At 43.0% G+C, this 21,421-nt stretch overlaps 1 protein-coding gene across 1 annotated transcript; it reads left to right on the top strand.

Annotated features, from left to right (window-relative positions):
- Positions 1-896: 896 nt before the first annotated feature.
- On the top strand, positions 897-21,152 carry LOC119173252 (neuferricin). Its single transcript, XM_037424165.2, has 4 exons — positions 897-1,258; positions 1,361-1,501; positions 5,159-5,345; positions 12,393-21,152. Exons 1-4 carry the CDS (start codon positions 928-930, stop codon positions 12,610-12,612), a joined length of 879 nt encoding a protein of 292 aa, XP_037280062.2. The 5' UTR covers positions 897-927; the 3' UTR covers positions 12,613-21,152.
- The last annotated feature ends 269 nt before the right edge of the window (positions 21,153-21,421 follow it).

Below are 21,421 nucleotides of genomic sequence, written 5' to 3'. Positions count from 1 at the left end.
CGCAACAAGCGCAACAAGCGCAATGTATAGATATATATCCAACCGTTGGAAATAAAATTAGGGCAACCACTAAGGTTTGTCTCTTCTCTTACCAATTACGTTTGGCCCATTGAAGAAACTTATTCAATATATATATATATATATATATATATATATATATATATATATATATATATATATATATATATATATATATATATATATATATATATATATATATATATATATATATATATATATATATATATATATATATATATATATATATATATATATCAGCTTACCACTTCTGGTGTGGCTGTTGGCATCGTTACGCAACCGTAAACAAGCGGTTAGTATAAAACCTAGGCCACTGTTTTAGTTGTTTACCGTATGTGTACATACATTTTTACACATATTTCAAGTGATTTTGTAACGTTTGGCTCAATTAAAAACTATAGTGCAGTTACCTTTCATCCGCATGTTCGCATAACATCGCAACATGTTCGCACAGCTACACAAGCCAAATCCTCGTATGCTATTTCGTGGTTTTGTTTTTGTCTATTGTTTTCTAAGCTTTACACCAGAAAAAAACGACTGGTCATTGAGTTGGCCGTCCGTCCTGAATGTTTTGCCGCAAACTACAATGAAATCGGTTGCTGTTTAAGAAAACTACCGCCCAATAAAATAGGTCAGTAACCGTCAGTTCTAAAAGAACTGCACGCATCCCTACTGAACTCGAGCCAGACAAACGCAATTTTGCTTTATCTTAGCAGAAACCTCCAAAGGTCAGGATCGTGCCGAGGGCAGTTCTCTTTATGCTTTCCGCTCACGTTCCCGCGCGCTAACTGCGTTGCTCCGATTGAGCCGTCCTGCACGAGATGGAAGGAGCACAGCTAGCGTTCGCTCGCTGCTCGTTCGGCAACACTGTGTCGCCAACGTGCAAAAATGGCGCTGAAACTGATATACAGCTCCGCGATCGCCGTGCTGTTGATCGCCATCGCCTTCGTGTATTTCGAGCCTGTTCCTCGGGAAAAGTACCCGGGCTTTGTGCGCAAGGTCCACCACGAGTTGCTCAAGTCGGTGAAGTACGTGGGCAGCTTCTTTTGCAGCAGCTCGAAGGTGACCGCCAAGGGAGTGTTCACTCCGGAGGAGCTGGCCCGTTACGACGGCAGCGGCGACTCTCTCGGTCTTTATTTGGCCGTTATGGGACGCGTCTACGACGTCTCCAAAGGCGCCGAGCACTACAGGCCGGGAGGCGGCTACTCGCAATTCGCCGGTAAGCTTCCGCCAGCCGCGTTCCATCGGCGGCCGGCGCATCACTTCCTGGTGGTGCCGAAACCTGCCCGCGTAACGTTACATCACCGTTGTCACTTCCCAGGTCGCGATGCTTCGAGGGCCTACATTACGGGCGAATTCACCGAAGAGGGCCTTACGGACGACCTCAACGGCATATCGGATGAAAACCTGCTGTCGTTGTCGCAGTGGGTGGATTTCTACGAGAAGGACTACACCTACGTGGGTACGTTGACCACGCAACCTTTTTCTATATTTTTTTCCGCAACGCGATCGCATGTCGTACAAGTAATTGCCTGATGTGTGAAAAAAAAAAACAAGTACAAGATACGCGTTGCAGTTTCGATTGCGTACAGCGCGTAACGTGCCAGCGAGTTGGCTCGGTGGCAGGTCTGGCTGTTGCTCCGACGAAGAGGCGTGGCATGTTTCAAGCTCGCAGGTCTGGCATGGCATGATTTGGCATTGACCGAGCATAGCGTATTTACACTCGGTGATTTGTTCAGAGTGCATGAACTTGAACTTGGCGTCACATGGCTCCGAAACTGCGATACCCCTTTGCGTACGAGTATTGCGGTTGTGGGGCACTTCAGATCGCGATCGGCTCCCGTCCGCATCTTTCGTTAAAATAAACAACAAAACAAAACAGTCTCGATGAGAAGCTGGATATCCTTCGACATCGATTGTGATCGAAACAGCACCTTCATTTGACAAACCCTTGTTAGAAAATCCACAATGGTCTCCTGCATACTCTTAAATTGTTGAGTTCTCTGGTGGTTTACTATTAGCTATTTTAGTTGAGGATCCACATGTGAATGATACTACAAGTTTGTGCTCTTGTGTGCATAATATTATCATTAGTAACAATGTCGCAATTGAACATATGGTGGCATTAGCGAGGATAATTTTTTTTTCTATCGCCACAACAAATTGTAGAAGTTATATGAACTGACAGCCCAATAAAAGTGCTTCTGAAAAAAAAAAAATTCTTCAGACCTGTGTTACTTCATTAGGCACTTAATTGTCTCACATCATGATAGATTTTAAGTACTTGCAGTACCACAAGGGCATAACTAGTAGTGAAGCTTCAATTTCTAAAAGGAAGCATATTCACTTAATAAAATTTATGTAAACACACTTGAGCCAAGGACAAAAGTATGCAATTCTTTTAAAGCATAAAATACAACTTGGGAAAGTGGCAAGACACACAAACGAGAAAAATCAATGCATCAAAAAAAAAAAAAAAAAAACGCGAGGCCTGCACGGAAGGCACAACACAGCCACAGCGAAAGCTAGAAAAGCGGCCTTTTATAAACACTCATTGGGTAACTGCTGCAAGCACTTTTGCTTGATACCCACTATGGCATTAATAATAAAAATTTTTGGGTAGTAGTCCCGCATTTGCTGTAGTAGTCCCGCATTCGCTGTTATTTTTCGTCATTCTTCTGAGGAGTGTGGTATTCGCTAAACACTTGGAAGAAAACTTCTGCCAATTATTTATGCCATTGTTGACGACGATGAGGAATTATGCCTGAAGTGGGTATGCGCCACAGTTAATAGGTGAACAAGAACAAGCTTTTGTAGCGGGTTGCAACATTAGACGACCCTGCCCCTTACGCTATTTGCATTGTGCGATGACTGGTTGGTCTTTTCCTGTTTTATAACGCTTTATATGTCGTATTAATGTGATTGCTTTCCCAACATCAAGCCTGCCTGCGGTAAGCTTGCCAACAAATCGCAAACACCGGCATGGCTCAGAGGTAGAATACTGGGCTGGCACCCAGCGGACCCGGGTTCGAGCCCCACTGTGTCATTGGTACTAGGTTTTTTTTTTTCTAATTTTGTGCGATGTGGTTACAGACACCGAAGGCGACGGTGGTGAAAGCGGTGGTGCCGCGCGTGACCCGAGTTTCGATTTTATAACAGATTTCGCTGTAAAAGAAAATAATAAAAACTGACTACTTTGTCACTATTGCATGGCTCAGTTTTTGCTTATCACTTGCAAATAGCACTGTCTATTAGTCATCTTATGTCGTTGTCGTGTGCATGCTAAAAACTTTTTATCATGACTTTCGCAAACCTTTGTGTATGAGTGGTAATGATCCCTTTCAAGTTGTTTCCTTGTGAAAGTGCCATCCTGTCCATGTGTGCAAATTTCCGGCAAGGTGAGTAGTCTTAATCACTGATGCCCTCAAATGGTCAGCATTAAGATAAAAAATAAACCAAAAAAAGGGCTAATGTTGCTTTTTTTTTTCATTACTCATATATTGTGTCAGTCGCTACACTTGAGAAAGAAAGGTGACAAAAAGATCATTTGCATTGGCGGAGACCAAACCTGCGTCTTTCAAATAACACGTCCTATGCTCAATCAACTGAGCTACCGCAGCAACCGCCCCCGTCCATTTTAATGTAAGGTGCATATAAACATGGGAGTGTCAGTCAGTAGCCTTAGCTATGACGGCGAGTGACACTTCTTAAGGGGTGAAGCTCCTTATGGTATGGGTCTGTCGCTCCTCCTCCTCCTTATGTATGTATGTATGTATGTATGTACATAGCCACCGGTGGCTCTGTACATACATACAATTTTGAGGCAATATATAAAAACTTACATTTGCCCAATAGCAGCAATAATTTATGAACCTAATGAACACACTATATCCTTAAAACGTGTCAAGTTTGAAAACGCTGCTTGCATTACTTTCGGAGAAAAAAAAAATGGGGAATACATAACTTATTTTAAACTGTCGCAAAATTAGACATTTTTAAAAGCTATTTTCTTAAGGTCTACAAACTTGAAACCGTATGAATTCATTCTTCATTAGACATGCATTTCAGGTAAAAAAATATCTTCCTTGAAACAAAAATATTTGTCTTTTTATAGCATCTGCAATTTTCGAAAATGACAAGTGACGAAATTGGTGCCTCCGTGTTGGTGAAGTTTGATATTTTTTTCTCGTAAGTTATGCCGTTAATAATAAAACAAAGTTGACTTTCGGTCTACCTGGTGAGAGATGCGCGAAATATAAAATACTCAATGAAATCTAAAATATCAACTAAAGTGGGTATAACGGGTATGTGCCACCAGGGTCGCTGATAGGAGATGGCCATACTTGGAGTGTTCACTAGATAAATGCATGAATGGATGGACAGACAGACTAGCAGATGGACGGACGGATGTATGGATGTGCGGAGGTACGGACAAATGGACGCGCGAACAGACGGATTGACGAACTCGCGCATGGACGCATTGGTTGTCGCACGGATGGTCGCGCGGACGGACGGAAGCACAGACAGGCTGACGGACGTTTCGCCCCACTCATCATCATTCACTCCGTGGATATGCTGTGATTTTTTTATGCCCGTTGGCGTCATGTAGCGCGTGACCTTATTAAAAGCTGGCAGCTTACCAATAATTATTTGTATACTACCTGAAAGCACCAAGTCTTCCAGCAAAAACCCTCACTATGTACAAGGAAAAGAGGTGGACTTTTAAGTGCTTGTTTTTCTTTGTTAGACACAATATGAATGAAAACTAACAGACAGCAAAGTCAAAGAAAGCATAGGGGCTGGTATTAGTAGTATTGTAATGTAAATCTGAAGAAAGAAAAGTGGAAGAAAAGATCACTTGCCGCTGGCAGGACCTGTGCCCTTCGAATAAAGCAATGGATGCTTTACCAACTGAGCTACAGTGGTGCCGTCCCCCCATCCACTTTGTGGGGTATTATATGTGCAAATATAATATGGGAGTTTCAGGTAGTGCCACTAGTCGCCAAGACGACGAGTGTGGAGCAGGTTTTTTTCTGCCTGTGTGCTATATATTAATCTTGAATTCATGTGCCAGCACCCATAGAGTTTCGTAAAATTGCACGCTTTTTTCTCTAAACAGGTAAGTTGGCCGGCCGCTACTACAGTAATGAAGGCCAGCCAACTAGCGAGCTGCGGGCCGTCTGGGCGGCCATAGAGAGGGCCAAGCAGAAGACATACGTGGCCCAAGAGCAGAACAAGAAGTTTCCACCATGCAATTCTGAGTGGACTCCGGAGAAAGGCAGCAGCGTTTGGTGCAGCAAGAAAAGGTGAGCTGAACCCTAATTTTGCGGTGACGGATGCAGATCACCCAACTTGGATTATTGCAGGTTTCCGTTTCAGGGGCACCAAAGCACTTTTTCAGCATTTTAAGAAAACATTACCGATCTGTAGTCAGTGCTCTTGCGCACATCTGAGCCAAGTACTGACGTTCTGCATGTAGCAGGGAATTCACATTCTCACATCAAAAACGCTTAAAAACAAGGCGTGCTCTACCCTTTGCGTTGTCATCAGTATTTATAGAGCAAACAGGCCCAACAGCTAGTCGTTGATTTTTTGGTGATGAGAATATTCTCGGTACGTTTGATCCCTCATATATCAGACTTGCAAGGAAACTGGAATTATTTCTATAGATGATATATTTAGATACAATACCTTTAACAAATTTACCCTATTTTTGATGCAAATGTAATTTCGCAAGTTTCCTTCACTGCGATTTTTTTCTTTAGTTTTATTTTTCTGAAGTTTGCATATGGCATAAATGTCAGCAGTGCCTCAGCATCTTCATGCACAACTGTGCACACTTGTCGGGAACAAGAAACCTCTTGTTTGCCTTCTCCCTATTGTTAACCTCGTTTTTCAGTAACCAACTTGGCGCGCTTCTTTGGATGCTGTTTGTAGCAGCAGCATTACACTTCTTTTTTCTGCGTTCAGGGGCGCTGATTATCACCTGCCGTGTGTTAAACTGCCAGGTTCTTTTTTTCTCGCGCAGCCATTTCTTCACAGGGACACTAACGCAAATTTTATGTTGTCATCGATCCTTGAAGTAGCAGTCTGGAAACCTCGTAGTGCTAATTTCGTGCTAAGGAAAAGCTAATTTTGGTATAAAAATCACATTTTAGTGTTCGGCACGAAGGTAATGCACTTCAAATCACCTGCGCGAATGGGCCTTCTGAAGTACCATTTGCCTTGCCCATGTTGCTGGCCTTTACTACGTGCCCGCCGACACTAGTATCAGTAGAACGCGTGGAAGGGCACATTGCAAACCTTGTCCAGTTTGCAGTTGATCTTGTAATCCTCCGCATGAAATTGCAGCGAGCACATGCGCAGATTTTTTGGCTGTTTTGCACACTGGCGCAGAAACATGGCACTCAGCCACTTCGAGTGTAAGTGTTTGTTTTGTGGCACCCAGCAGAACGTCACGTCGGTCTCTTTGCTGCAGCTCATGTGGCATCCGCCCATTCAGGCATCTGGCAACATCGCATGCACTTGGCATTTCATCGAAATTTCTGTCACATCGACTTTTGTGAGTGTGCCAAACGTAACAGAAGTACCACTGAGATGCGACCGCGTGAGCGAAGCATAGTGCGGTAAAAATGAACTTTCGAACCACTCCCATCATTTTCCATAATTATGACAAGTGATTTTTTTTCCGTGAATCAAACAGAAACAGACAAGCAGCATATTATTACGGAGTTTATTACACAGACGGCTCTTCTTTTATTGCAACTGGTTTGACTACTAGTAACTAATTGTACTCGGGACTCTTTATGTCGCTAGGATCATTCGAGGATGGCCCACTGATGGCGCATAAGGTGTCACGCATTTATCATAAATTTCTCGGTTAGTGGAGCTTTGCTGCTGATAATACTGATGTTTTAGACATTCTCAAACATTTGTCTTTCACTGTGATGTAAATTGTTATTTGCCTTTAGTGACCCTTTTAAGAAAACAAGCAGAGAGGCAGACAACAACCTCACAGCGTGGGTGCGACGACGAGGAATCATGAAAAAAAGCGCATTATAGCAAGCATTAGTTTTGACTCGTTCTGCGGAGAGCTCTCCTAATCGCAGCATTCACTCTCTCAGATGCACGTAAGAAAGTATCCTTCCGTGAAGAAAAGTCAACTTCTTGGGGTGCCTGAACTGCCTGGTGTTCGAAATATCAAGTGTTCTAGCTATTTGTGTTCGATGTAGCCATAAATTCTTTATGCATTGAAGTTAAAAAACTGTCCCTATTGAAAATAGCAACAGAAAGGGTCATTCGATTAACCCGAGTTAAATATAGTTGGGTATGACTCTAATCAGGGTCACAGCTAATTTTTAGTTCATTGATTGAAGGGGATGCATGTCTGCCATGTCAAAGGATACCTAAAATATTGCTTTACATTTGCTCTTTTGGCCTTGATTGACAGTTGTCCGCTCGGTGTTTCATTTTCTCTTATGCTCATTTCAGGCTGCACCATATACTACATGTGCACTCTTTCGAATGCCATACACCTTGGTTGATTTTCTTGTACTGAGCCTGCTTGCTGTGACAGCACTGATCAACACTTCGAATGTTGCAACGGGTATCGCTGTATTGGAATTTAAATGGTTGAAAATTTCGAAGTGTTTTAAACGTAACATATTTTATATGTTATTACTTGCATTCAAATGAATGTCAAATCCTGCTACTATTCGAAGTTGTTTCTGCTTCCTTTGAGCCAAAAATAATGGCGTTTGCACAGGCTTTGTTCCAATTTTTAAAAGATATTGGGCAGTTTAGTTATGACGAATATGCCTATTTTTGTTTATATTATGAGATATATACTATTCGAATACGATTCAAATTTATTTGACCAAAATTACTTTTTGCTTCAAATTCAATGTGAACCTAACATTCACTACTAGCACAAGGCTTGTCAACACATGTAGTTGTTCCCTAAAAGTTATGCTTGCAAACACATGGCAGCTCTCTTTTACACACTTCAGGAGCTAGATGTCTTGGCGGGCATCGCTTTATATCGCCTCTCTCGGAACACACGGAGTCCGGAGATGCGGTTCATGGAAACCAAACAAAAGCATTTATTGAACTACTTTTACATCGACGATAGAGTCAGCCGAATAAAATACGTCACTAGTGATCAACACGCCAAAGCACAACCTTATGCAATATTTCAATACACTCAATCAACATAAGAACAGAAGGTACCGCGAAAGTGGCGTCGCCAACGCTTGACTCACCACGAGGGGCCCATGGAAGACGACCCGTGGCGCCTTCCCCATAGACCCACTGCGGGAGACTACTGTTTGTGCGAGCCGCCACACACTGAACAGCGCCTCTCATCTACCCAGCCTCGCCACCAGGCATCACTGTTGGCGCTATTGCGCTAACCATGATGAACTCTCGCAAGCACTGCGCCACTTACCGCTCAGGGGCTGTTAATCCTAAGTGCAGCTTATCTGCCTGCTTGGCAGGTAGGTAGGCATTTTAATTAGTAGAGTCTGTCAACGGATTAGACAGATGCAGCAAATGGTAATGTGGACTTTATTATTGTTGGCTCTGTGGGGTGGTTCAAAATACCAATGTAATTGAAAAAACAGTGCTCATGTTTACTGTGCACGATTTAAATGATGTCGAATAGTTTATACATTTCTTTTTCTAAATGTAAGCTTTCTTTTTTGTACTGCTTCAAATTTGGTCTTTTGCGATAAGAAATGGATGTATTTTTTTCCCGTAACCTGCTCCAACTTTGCATTGTAGTGCTCCAAAAGTTATTTCTCTCATTACGACAAAGACTGTCACGGGTTTATAAGGAAAACAGCTTTGCGGTTGCTTACATTTATATCAGTGCGGTGCCCGTCACAATGTTTCTGTAAATTATATTGTTGCTTTAAATATTTATTTTCTATCTGAAAGTTGAAACTTTCACAAATGGAGATCTGAGACATTCTTCTGCAGCACCCCTTCTAATGTGTACTTAACTCTCTAACTTTGCCATCCTTACAAGTGTTCACCAAAGAGAAATACAGTATGCATGGTTTACAAAGAAAGTTTTTAACAGCGCAAATGACAGGAGGGGATAGAAGACACGAGAATAGAGTGCTCTCGTCTCTTCTATCCCCACCTGTCGTTTGCGCTGTTAAGCACTTTCTTCATCTACCATGCAGCACCAACCAGATCAATCAAGCACTTTGTTATGGTATGCACGCATACTCGCTAGTATATACAGTAAAATACCGGTCGAATGCCGCTTAAATAAACCAATAAGTTAAATGAACATCTTTAATATCCCCCTGCAAAGCAAACCCAAAGGCGACACACTTCAGTTTAACGATATGCAGTGGAGTGCATATTTCAGTCTTACGAACCTATTTCGTAACTCACCCAGTGCCTCCCAACTAATGGCGATCACTTCAGCAAGTACAACTGCACATTTTATAGAATAGATTTAATGGGGCTTTTGCGAGAAGCACCGCCAATAGCATGCCAGCATATCTAATAGTGGAGGCTGCGGTGTTACATTGACAATGATGCTCTATTACCAAATTATGAAGAGTCAGGTTGCACACAGGGGCTTGAAATCCTTGAATACCTTTGAATATTGGGAATTTTCACAGTGTCCGATTGTATGACTTACAAAAACTTCATTGCTTATCGTGTTCTGTGACAATGGGATTTTAAAATTGGCCATAGTCAAGCAGCCTGTATTAGATTGGCGAGATTGAGGTAGGCACGCATGGTGTTTGGCTTTGGTTGGCCGTAAGTCATAAGCTGATGGCCATAATGAGGCTACAGCATCTTTGAAAAAGCATCAGGCGTCATTGGGACCAGCTTACCCATAAAATACTGGAGGGCTTGGAGATAGCTAGATTGGGGGACGCGTGCATGAGTAGGGCTTCGGTTGCCCTGTCAGAAAAAGTTGTCTTTTTATTTGGGTGATTGCACGAGCTATGAGAATGATTTTATGCTTTTCTTCGACTATCACTTTTGTTCCTTCTTTTTTGTTCCACTGCATAGGTATATATGCGTGGTTTGAAGAATAAAGTTTTTGTTGTAAGTCAGCGCTCTCTTTGTGTACTTCTTTGTCTGGTCTCTCGTTAGTCGCCCTGTTTGTTTTTTCAGCTATGTCGTACCAACACACCCAATCAATCACTTTACAGCAACGTGCTTGAGCTTTCCTGAAAAAAGAAAAGTTGTGCGAATGTGCTTATTGTAGTAGATTACTATTAGTGTTTGAAATGTCTTTTTTCGCTTCACTTTTAGTGGTGTTCCTCAGCAAACTGCAAAAAAAGACAAAAACAATACTTCACACTTGCTAGCCTCGGCCACTAGCCTAGCAAAGTCCTACAGCCTGCAAAAGGCTTTTGTAAAGGTTTGGATTGATGCAGTTGATAGCATTAAGACATAAATAGAAAAAAGACTGAAAGGCCTACCCTGAGCTCAGAACTTCTAATTTAGTTCAACTGTGCAATAAGTGAACTGAGCATCCTTTCTTTTGTGCAATAAAATTTACCGTGAACTACAATCGTGTTTCCTTAACTTTTTTAAAGAGGCCTTGAAAAGTCTTCGAATTTTTCTCTTGAAAACCAGTACGAACCTTGAGAGTGCATCCATTGACATTGAACTCGATTTGGTGCCTATATATTTTCGTAGTCAACTGGAGTTGATAGTGACAGCAACATTGGTAGCCTTAGCCCTGAAACCACATGCCAAGTGGAAGTATATATCTCTGGATGTAATGCATATCACTGATACGCTTGGAGAAACTCAAGCCCTTTGCTGCCCAGCAATGTATTGTGCCGGAGAAGGTTCACGAGAGCTCGAACCCAGCACCTCGATCATTTGTGATGCAGCAGTTAGTTGTGACGGAGCAGTTAGTTGTGACGGAGCAGTTAGTTGTGACGCAGCAGTTAGGTTTGAAGGGTAGCTGAAGCGGCGGGTGGGACCCCATTGCCAAGGAAGCGTGAACGGCTTTCCTCGATGGGGAAGCCCGCACTGCCAACGAACCACGAAGACACGTACCGGTGGCTTCCCGCAGAGGGTTCACTTGTCGGCTTGCGCTGACGGCAGAATCCGTAGCCAAGGACGCGTGGATGGCGTCCTTGTGAAATGGTACCGGTCGACAGGATGGTAGGGGCTCGAATCGCATGTCGATCCAGTCGGGGCAGCCCGCCAGAACCATCTCCAAGAAAACCACACCACCGCAGGAAACTTTTACCACGAGAATGCCTGCTCGGTCCACCAAAGGAAAACCGGAGTCGAACTACTTTCTCTGAAAAGTCGCAGCGTGGCCGAGGCTGTAGACTGTCACGCGACAGTCAATGTCGTCCCGCGGAGTCATCATCAAAAAAGGGACCAACCAGGACACAGTCCCTACCACGACATGGCGAACGACCCGGGCGACATAGCCAGTGTCGGCCGCCGGAGCCAATTTTGACAAACTTCTAGCGTGGTCTGGGCCGACCACGACGATGCAGCCAACCCTGCCCACCTGAAGCAATGTCAACTGCTGTACCTAGCCTCACCCACATGAACATTGTCGTGTGGCCCATCGACAGTGCTTGCAGTCATGGCCGAGTGTGACGACAAAGACCGAAACTGGCACTCTGGCGACCGCATGCTAGGCGAGCGAGGAAGAAGAGGCAGAATAAAAACAGCTGGCCCGGGATCGGGTTTTGTCTCTTGTTCTCTGTCTAGTACATTATAATATAAATATATATATATATATATATATATATATATATATATATATATATATATATATTGTGGGCATTTAATAAACACCTCATTGTTCTTCATGCATGTTCATTATTATGTGTGTTCCTCTTCATCTTCGGAACCTAATAAGGGTTGTGTTAACAGCTGTGTCACAAGTGATCGAGGTGCTGGGTTCAAGCTCTCGTGAGCCTTTTCCGGCACAGTGCGCTTGTAGTCGAAAATTTCTGCGTTCTTCACAATGTGTTCAGTAACTACAAATTCATGTGCAAATGAGCAGCAAGATGAATAAATGGCTTGAAATGACATTTAAATGTTCTATGCTTCATGCAGCTTGGGGTAAGAACACTATGGAACAGAACTGCTTCAGTTAAGCAAACAATCACTATAACAAACTTCTTTAAAATTCGTTCAAGTGAAGTTTCACTGTACTGCGCAACTATGCGAGGTATGTCATGTGGTCAACAAATTTTGTTGGGTATTCACAGTCACCAGAGTATGTTGAAATTTCACCTGATATGCTCGCTCCCCGTTGAGTCTGAGATGATGTTCTATTACAGACATTGCAGGCATTATTTTTATACTTGCTTTTGTCTTTGAATGTGTTTTCCTTTTAGTGGTGGAGTTGAACGTGACTGGGCCGGAGTTCCACGACAGTACTTTGAGCGAGACTCTGGCTCCGTCCGGTGCGTCTGCGTACGCAACACGGGACCCCCTACCGACCACCCCGAAGGTGCATCGCACAAGAACCGGGGTGACTTGGATGACCCCCATCTTAAGGAGTACCCAGGATGCCCTCCCACGTCTGACACATGCAAGGTGCCCGACTCCGAGTGAAACACATTAAACAAAGCACTACGTGTTAGGCATTTAGTTACTTTCTGCACAGAATTGCAAGACATTGTTTCCCTTTTTTATTTCGATTTCCGTCCTCGTGTACCCAGTGCATAAAAGAAACGTCTGACAATAATAAATTAATGATAAGCTAAGCTTGCAGGGAAGTACTAGGTAGCATATGGTATCCTATCTACTTACACAGATGAAGACATTATAATGGTTTGCCTTGCGGAGCAGTTTTCTACCAAGATATTTTTGGGGTGTGGCTATGCTACATGAATTTTTAATCATTATATACTATACAGCCTCAATAGATATGGGGGTACAAATAAAAATCACCCCTTTCTTGCAGCACACGGTGCATTCTAGAGATTGTCTTGTACGAAAGGTGGTGCACTGTGGTCAGATGAAACGTCTGCCGATAATATGCATTTGGCAAATCATTCACCGGTGAGGTAGCTGACATGTTTTCATTAGTAGGGCTAGTCTAGTGGTTAGTGTATTATTTGAAGTGCGGCATACCATGTTTGCTTTTGGATTAATCATTCAGCATCGCCTGTGGTTTGCTCAGAGTGGGGGCTTCAGTGTGCAGTGATGTGTGTGTGTGCTGTGCTAAACTATGCTGCACACTGACGGCACTAACAAACATAGCATTTGTGGCTTGGAGGTATCGATAATAGAAATGGTCAAAGTATTTATCGGAATGCAGTTACACGGACACGAGGGGGGCATTCATGCTGTCGCTGCATTCACACGATATGGTAAATGACTCATCCACTGAGCTTATAGGGTCTTTGGTGACGCCCTGCATTTGGATGCAAAATAATGGAGCTTATTGAACTCACTGTCTTGTTAATTAAACTTAATCAGCTCTGTTATGGTGCTTCAATAATGTTCTGCCTATCGCTGTTGCCATAGGCCCTTTGCGTTTGCCTGTACCCATCTGACCTTGCTTAATAGTTGTGTGCAGAACTTAATGTGGTGGTTACACCCATCTGAGCAGAATGGACACTAAACGTCAAGTTGAATTCTGTTTGATCGCTCAATAAGGCACTGACTAATGCCAATGATTTTTCATTGTTGCACTGGAATACCCATAACAGTGGTGTTGGCGTTCATTATTGCACCAGCTTTGCAGAACGTCCAGTGTCTGGCAGTGTTTTGTTTCAACACGATCGTGTTAAAGAGCTCGTTTGGCAGAAATGTCAGCGTCAGTGTGGGCATCAGCGTAGGCATTATTAGTCATGAGCGAAAAATCATCATCTTGTCTGGGACTGAAAAATCGAAAAACATGCAAAGTAAATAAAAAAACTAGCAGTTTCTAGCAAGAATCGAACCCATGTTGGCTATGGGGCTAGCAGGTGTCTTATCACAGAGCCACAGTATTTTTTCAAACTGCTTTGGAAAAAAACAATATGAATGTCATGTAGTGGAAGAAGACTCTTTAATGCATCAAGTGTTGTGGGGCAGAATTTTAGAATCTCAACAGGTGTCAAAAGATGTGAATTGAGCAACGAGTAGGTGTTTTAAAGGCCCAAGCATTACAAAGTGTTCAGGCATATTTAATCATTATCAGCAGCATAACCATCCGCAAAGTGAACAGTTGCGTAGGTTTGCGTGTTGCTCTACGGACGCGTAGTGGACCCTTTGATGATTTGCAAAAGAAATAATTGTGGCATAGTGGTCACCTAACAACTGAGGTTGCGACAGGCATTTAATGATACTTTAAAACGACCAATGTTTGGCGCATGGTCGCTCGTTTCTCTGCGGCACAGTTTAGGCATGCATGGAGTACCGAGGCAGGTTAGCAGTTCAGAAGATGACACGAACGAGATTTGATTACGCTAACGCAATCTGCTCTTGCAAGGTAAACGAGCGTGCCCCAATTTTCTTCCTGCATAGCAGCAGTTGCTCTGCATGCTGTTTTACGCCAACATTACACTTCTGCGTGGTGAAAGAAAGTGTGAGAATGTTGATTTCAAAGCTTGATGTATGTATGAGTCCATTGGTTCTCGGGTGAAACAAATGAAGTACATTATTTCTGTGTGAAGGCTCGTGGGTGTGGAATAGCACAAGCATGCCATTCTGTATCATAGAACAGCAAGTGTTGTTTAGCAATCTGGACTTGTTTGTAGCACTGTACAGATGGTGACAGGGTTGTGATATTATAAACTGATCCGTAAAAAATGGACACCTTCTGAATTTCAAAGTGTGTTCCACGAATGCCTGTGCCCATTGGTATGGGGTCTGTCACAGTGGAATGCAATGCGCGTCTTTCGTCTTGATGATTAGACACACTGAGCACAGCGACGCCACGCAAGCAAAGCATTGGCACTGTAGAGTTCGACGCGTGGCCGGCGTCCTGTGCTCGGCCACGCGATTGCGACCGGCGTCCAGTGGCGCGCCCTTGCGGCCACCTAACACCGTTCCAGGGCATGGATGAACGGGTGGAGGAATGTGAGCATGAGACAATAAAGGCTTTCACCTTAAACAGCGGACAAAATTGGTGTGTTTACATTCTACTCAATATCATATCTAGCTTTTTCGTGGCTTTGTCAGTAATAGAGATTTGAAACTTAGTAGAGCTTGCACGAGTTCTTCGTGTTAGAGCAGCAAGTATTCAGTGGAAGAGTGACTTCATGACAAGCATCAAGCCTAGCTGGCCTCGTCTAATTTACAAAGGTTGTTTATTGTGAGTGTGTTATTTATAGTGAACAGGTTCTAATCTAATGTGCATGCAGCTTGATTTCCTATTCTTGGTGCTGGTGGAAATGGAACTGAGGTGCTCAGAATGCAAAGAATTGTGTGTTGATGTTAGGCTTATTAAAGCTAGTTAAATGGCAGTTTCATCATTTTCACTTTGTTGCTATGCCCATACTGGCTTAATAATAATTCGGCACCATCATGATGATTCAAAAGGTCACTACAAAGTTTACCAGAAGAACAAAACTGAAGAACAACTGTACGGATTTTGTCTTGCGATGATAGCATGAAGTACTTAAACGTGACAAATCTGTTTGTTTCTGTCCATGCACTCTCCCTTTGAACGTTTGTCACTAACCTTAGGTAGGCTATTACGGGTAAGCAGTTGATTAGAGGTCAAGGTGATGAGATGTTAAAGGAGCACTGACATCAAATTTACTCATGCCAATATTTTTGCGTTAGCAAGTAGCTGTAGACCCCGTAGCAGTGATTCATGACCTAAAACCCAACTGAGGGATGAATAACAATATCACTTTTATTGATTTATATCACTGGTATCTAGCACTATTCAAAACGTTTGGCGATCCTGCCATTTTTAGCGCTGGGAGCACCAGCAGTGGCGCTACCTCGCGGTCACCTCCAGATCACGCTACAGCTGACCACTTCTCCACAAAAAAGAGTGACGTCATGCTCAGCTGCTCCGCAAACATTTTGTCTGCTAGGCGGACACATTCAGTCATGCCTTGTCACCTGCATCGCTGTCGTCACCGTACAAAGGGTCGACTCAGGTTCAATATGATAGTCTGGATCTTAGAATCCTTGCGATTCGCGGCACCGCAAATTATTTTTGCTTGGATCGACCTTTTGCAGAACACTGATTCTGGAATGGACGCTGTTTCAAGCAGCACTGCAGAGGTGCCCGAGGATGCACGCTTCAGCCATGTTCGCTCGTGTGTCTCAGTTAGCTATATTGGTATTTTTTGGCGTGCAAAGCATTCAGGTAAACGCAGAGGGGTCAATGCAATATAGCTATCGCAAATGAGCATCAGCGGAGAAATAGAATACATTTCCTGCTTGCCAGGTTCTTTTGGCGCCTCCAGATGGCCCCACCTATTCAGCCTCTTGCGGTTAACTCAGTATTAGTACTACTCTTACGTGGACGCAAAGTCTACAAATTAACTAAAATTTAACAATACCTGCATGTTACTTGTCAGCGATGATATCTGACTTAGCGCTGTTCTACTTTGATAGCTTGTGGTCGTGTTGGCGTGTAAAACATACGTGATATGAAACGACACCCTCGTTGCGCTTTTTGTACGCTTCGAACGAGACGGCTGCAACTCACAACGATTCCCCGACATGCTGACTGGCAAGCACACATTTAATCATGCTCCTTTCTTTCGCCATTCTTTTAAAGGTGGTTTTTATCTCGATAATTTCACGAAATCATTCAAACCGTTGTGACGAAGATCAGATGTGACAAGCGAGTGGGTTCCTGCACTTCGGCGCCAGTCGGCACCATGATACGAACACTCGGATCGTACACGTCACCACTACTAGGGCATCATCACTCAAGATGGTATTTGTGAAATGTATCACACCGAACACGTAGCACATGGCAGGGCAGTCTATTTTCTGTTTAAAGACGATAGTCTTTCTTGGGGACCTTCGACGCAAAAACTTTGGTCTGTCTGTCTGTCTGCCTGGCTGTACATTTGTCTGTTTGTCCACTTTTAACGACATTGGGTACTTGAAACGGCCGACCCCATCCGCAGCCCCCACCAATGTTGCTCAAAGTTTGGCGTTCATACTTGTGCAATTGTCAATTAAAAAGCAATTATTGCACATCTCTGGGGCACCATAATAACACCTACATATTCTGCATGTGTGCCTTTTACTAGAAAAGGCACACCTAAGTAATTTTAAAGACCGTAGCGCTTATCACGCTTACAACGCTTTCAGGAAAAGGCGAGTGTTTCCAACGCTTTGCTAAGATGACACGGTGGTGGCCCCTACCCGTCGCCTTGCATTCTACACCTTATCACCTCTGAGACAGGCGCGCACACCCGTCTCAGAGCCACGCACTTCATTTTCCAAGAAAACTGCCAGATGGCGCTCATGTCTCACGTGTGACGTACTTTATACGTTCGTTTGCTTCCGCTGCACGCTCGAGGCACTGTAACGCAGTGCCTCCAGAATACCATTGACCAGTTTTCTTGCGCAGAACATCAAATAAATGTTTTGTTCACTCTCTCCACACGCAAGACTATCGTCTTCCGATGTCATTTGCAGATTAACATGCAGATACGGGGCCAATTTCTTATCCTGTTTGACATCAAATTAAAATAACTGCCGTGCGACTGATGCCGCTCAAATTTCGCCAAGAAGACCTATGCATACCAAGCGATCGAATGATGGGCACATCTTGATCTGGAGGTTTGATGTCGGTGCTCTTTTAAAGTAAAATGTAGTATCCATGGAACTTTAGGAGCTTGTGATGAATGAATCTCTTGCAGACACAGTGTAGTTAGTGTCTTGTCATATATCCTTTGGATATTTTGTCCAGTAATTAATTATTCCTGCATATACCCATACATACGACTGCAACCATTATTTAGAAGTCTGTGGCATGTTTTGATTGTGCAATTTCCCGCTGCCGTCCCTATAGCAGGTGTTGAGTGCATAGTCGTATAACTAAATGAAACTGCACGTTAGCACTTTAGTAAACAACACAATCTGCAAGATGAAAACAATAGTACCTGCCCTTCTTTGTGAATGTGTGCTTGTTTCTTTTGAATTTGCATTATGATCATGTGTGTTGTTTGAACATGAAACTGACCCTGGTGCTTTTATTTACATAATTTAACCTTCTCATTCATATCATATGGTGTTGTGCGAGTGTGACTGTGGGTGTGCCGACATCTTAAATCACCTTTTTAGCAATACTGGACTCTTTTCTTAATTGGCCACAGTGATCCAGAGAGAGATCTGAACGATTCTTGGCGCTCTTTTCGCTTTGAACATGCACAGTTTGACCATGCACAGTTTGACCAGAATGAAACACATGTTAGGAAACACATTGGAACACTGATCACGAACACTTATGCACATGGCTTGAGGGACCTCACGGCATGCCTTTGGCTTAACAACTTGGTGCTTGTGAATAAACTGTGCGACTGCGACAACTTCTGAGAGAAAAATAGAGAAAAATTAGTGTAATTTTTTTGCCTTTTTTTGGGCCATTCTGACCCACCTGTGCACATAATTATCAGGTTGTTAAAGTGCAAAGCCCAAGTTTTAATTGTGGTTGCATATTGCAAAACAGGTTGCATATTGCAGGAAAAGTGTTATCACTTAGAGGGACACTGAAGTCAACTATTCAGTAGACGTTAATTGTTGAAATGGCGGTCCAGAAACCTCGTAGCGTTACTTTTGCACCAAGGAATGGCCTATTTTGAAATAAAATCACGTTTTAGTGCTCCGCATCAGGTTAGCGCACTTCAAATTACCTGCCTCAAGAAGCAGACCTACCACACAGACTCGCATCACTGTTGCCGTGCACAACGTTGCCCGGCTTTACTGCGCTAGTAGGAGCAGACCGAAAGCAGTGGGAGCCACAGCACCAACTGCAGGAATTGATCAATTTCCCGCCACTGGCTTCGAGATTGCAGATGCTTTTGTTTCAACTGCACCCCACTAGGTGGCACCACCTGTTCCGTGAAGCCATGTGAAAATTGAATTTTTGAACCACTCGCGCCATTTCCCATAGTAACGTCTGGCGGTTCTTTTTTCCATGAATCAAACAGAAACGAACAAGGAGCATTTTGTGTCTCTTGATGCACAGAAGGTTCTTTATTTAGTGTAGTTAGGTCTACTTCTAGTGATTAATTGCAAGTGTTTCGTCTGATGTCATCGGTATCATTTTGAATATGTCCTACTGTGGCACTTGTGCATTTAACTTAATTTCTCAGTAAGTAGGGCACTGTTGTTGATAATGTTGTCGTACATGAAGCTTTCACTCTGAGGTAAATTATTTGACTTTAGTGTCCCTTAAAGGTAACGATGTGTGTGTCTAATAATGTGGCATTTACACTATCACACCAATAGATGTTACAAAATTGATTAGTATTTTGTACGCAGGCCAGGAGGTTTATTGTATTGAACATAAAGTTGTACACATAAAGGTTTGAATATGTTTGTGATGATTCCTCGCGATTCCCGAAGCTTCATGGGGCAGTTTAAGACTGGCTAGTACGTGGCATGATCGCAAAGACATAAATTTATTTCTGGAAAAGCTTTAGTATGGTGACACTTTCCAGAAATAAGGGAAGTGATCTGCCCAAAAAGTAAATTGAATATATTCGAGACGAATGTTACAGAAACAGTGGTAAGTTGAGATTTCTTATGTGACAAATTGAAGGCGGCACATGTCCAAGGTGCCTTACTAAGCTTCCTCTTGATTACAACTTTTGTTGCCATTGTTCTGTACCGATCGACTCTCCTGACTGAGTGCAGTGCTTCATTTCGCTTCTTAGTGTGTTTCATTTCATTTGTGACTTTTCTTTGGAAATTTGGTGGTTGTTGGTATGTATTTGTTGTTTGTCTGATCGTTAGGCATGGTAGAACATTTTAACATTGCCCCATTTCTTTTCAGTGTTCCGCATTTACATGCTTCCATCACTTTTAAAATGTTCTTTTGGCGCAAGAAGTGGACAGCTGCTCAGTCCAGCAGCCTAGTTCTTAAGGGGGCCCTGCAACATTTTTCTAAGTAGGCATGGAATGCCTTCGCTGATAGACGTTATCGCCTCATGAATTGACCGCTGAAAAAATTTCCATAATGCGCCCAGTATGAGCGGACTTGCAAAGATTGGTGGCACGCTGCAATTGCTTTCTGTCCTCTCATCACGATGGAAGTACAATGGAAGCAGGGAGGGGTGGCATTGACGAAGAGTGCGTGTCATGCATGCCTCGTGACATTTAGCACTTTTTCTCTCTCTTTTCTTTCTTCTAACACGCAACTTTTCAGTACAAATGCACTCGCATGCATGGATATATTGCGGTCTCTTGCGGCGGACCCAGTAACTCCCGAGCAAGCCATGTCAAATCAGCGATGATCTTGATACTTTGGTCTTTGATGCAATGATTTTCGAGTATATAGCATTATTTGTCGTGAGAAGAAAAAATCATTTTCAGCTTATTTTGGGAATTTATTGTAAGTTCCAGGCCACATGCTGTGCTGTAATATTTGGCTCGCATGTTCTCGGGAGCCTCGACTACCGATCGGCAGTGCTTTGTGGCTGTACTCAAAAAGTGTTGCAGGGCCCCTTTGACAAAAACTTTGTTTAAAAGGCTCTGCATCATAAAAATGTTTCTCATATTGTGGTCTCATTATTTGAATGAGTGATGTTTTTATGCCATGGGCCGCAGCACACAAAAGTTGCGCACAAAAATTGTTGCTTTTGTTTTTTGATATCAGTGTCCTTAATATCAATTGTTAGCTAAGCATAATATTTCAAGTACATAGTGGTATTTCTTCTAAACATTCACTTTTTTATGGATCACAAATCATATGTCTTTCATGATGTTCATGATGCAACTAGTTGGGGAAACAGAATCTATGTTGGCATTGTGCAAATATACAAAGGGTGTTGATATTGTTTGATTAGTGCAGGCTGGCCAGTGTTCACTTTATTGCACGTGAGAAGAGCGGAACTATCTAAAGTATAGTTTTCTCTTGGAGTGCTTTGAGGTATTTGTCACCTATAGAGTGTATGTTCACGAAGTTTTCACATTTCTGGAACACTGAATGTGCCTAATAAAATATTTTGTGCCTTGCACTGTTGTAGACATTCCATGTTATGGATTTTGCGCAGTTGTTGCATATGAACAGTGTGTGTTGTTGCTGTTTCACAAAAGTTAGTGGGTGCACTCCACAGAATGTGGGTAGTGTGTGCCAAGCACACACTACCCACATATCCGAGCAAGCGCTGCCCCCAAGCAAATCCCGAGCAAGCGCTGCCTTCCTCTTTTTGGGAAATTCGAAACACGTCAATGGGTTCATTAAGTTAGCAGGCTTCGAACTTTGAAGGAACAGGCTCATATGGGC

Source organism: Rhipicephalus microplus, chromosome 3, assembly GCF_043290135.1.
Source record: "Rhipicephalus microplus isolate Deutch F79 chromosome 3, USDA_Rmic, whole genome shotgun sequence".
In the NCBI taxonomy this organism is placed as follows: domain Eukaryota; kingdom Metazoa; phylum Arthropoda; class Arachnida; order Ixodida; family Ixodidae; genus Rhipicephalus; species Rhipicephalus microplus.
The sequence above is the reverse complement of the archived record's forward strand: the minus strand, read 5'-3'. Positions and strand labels throughout refer to the sequence as shown.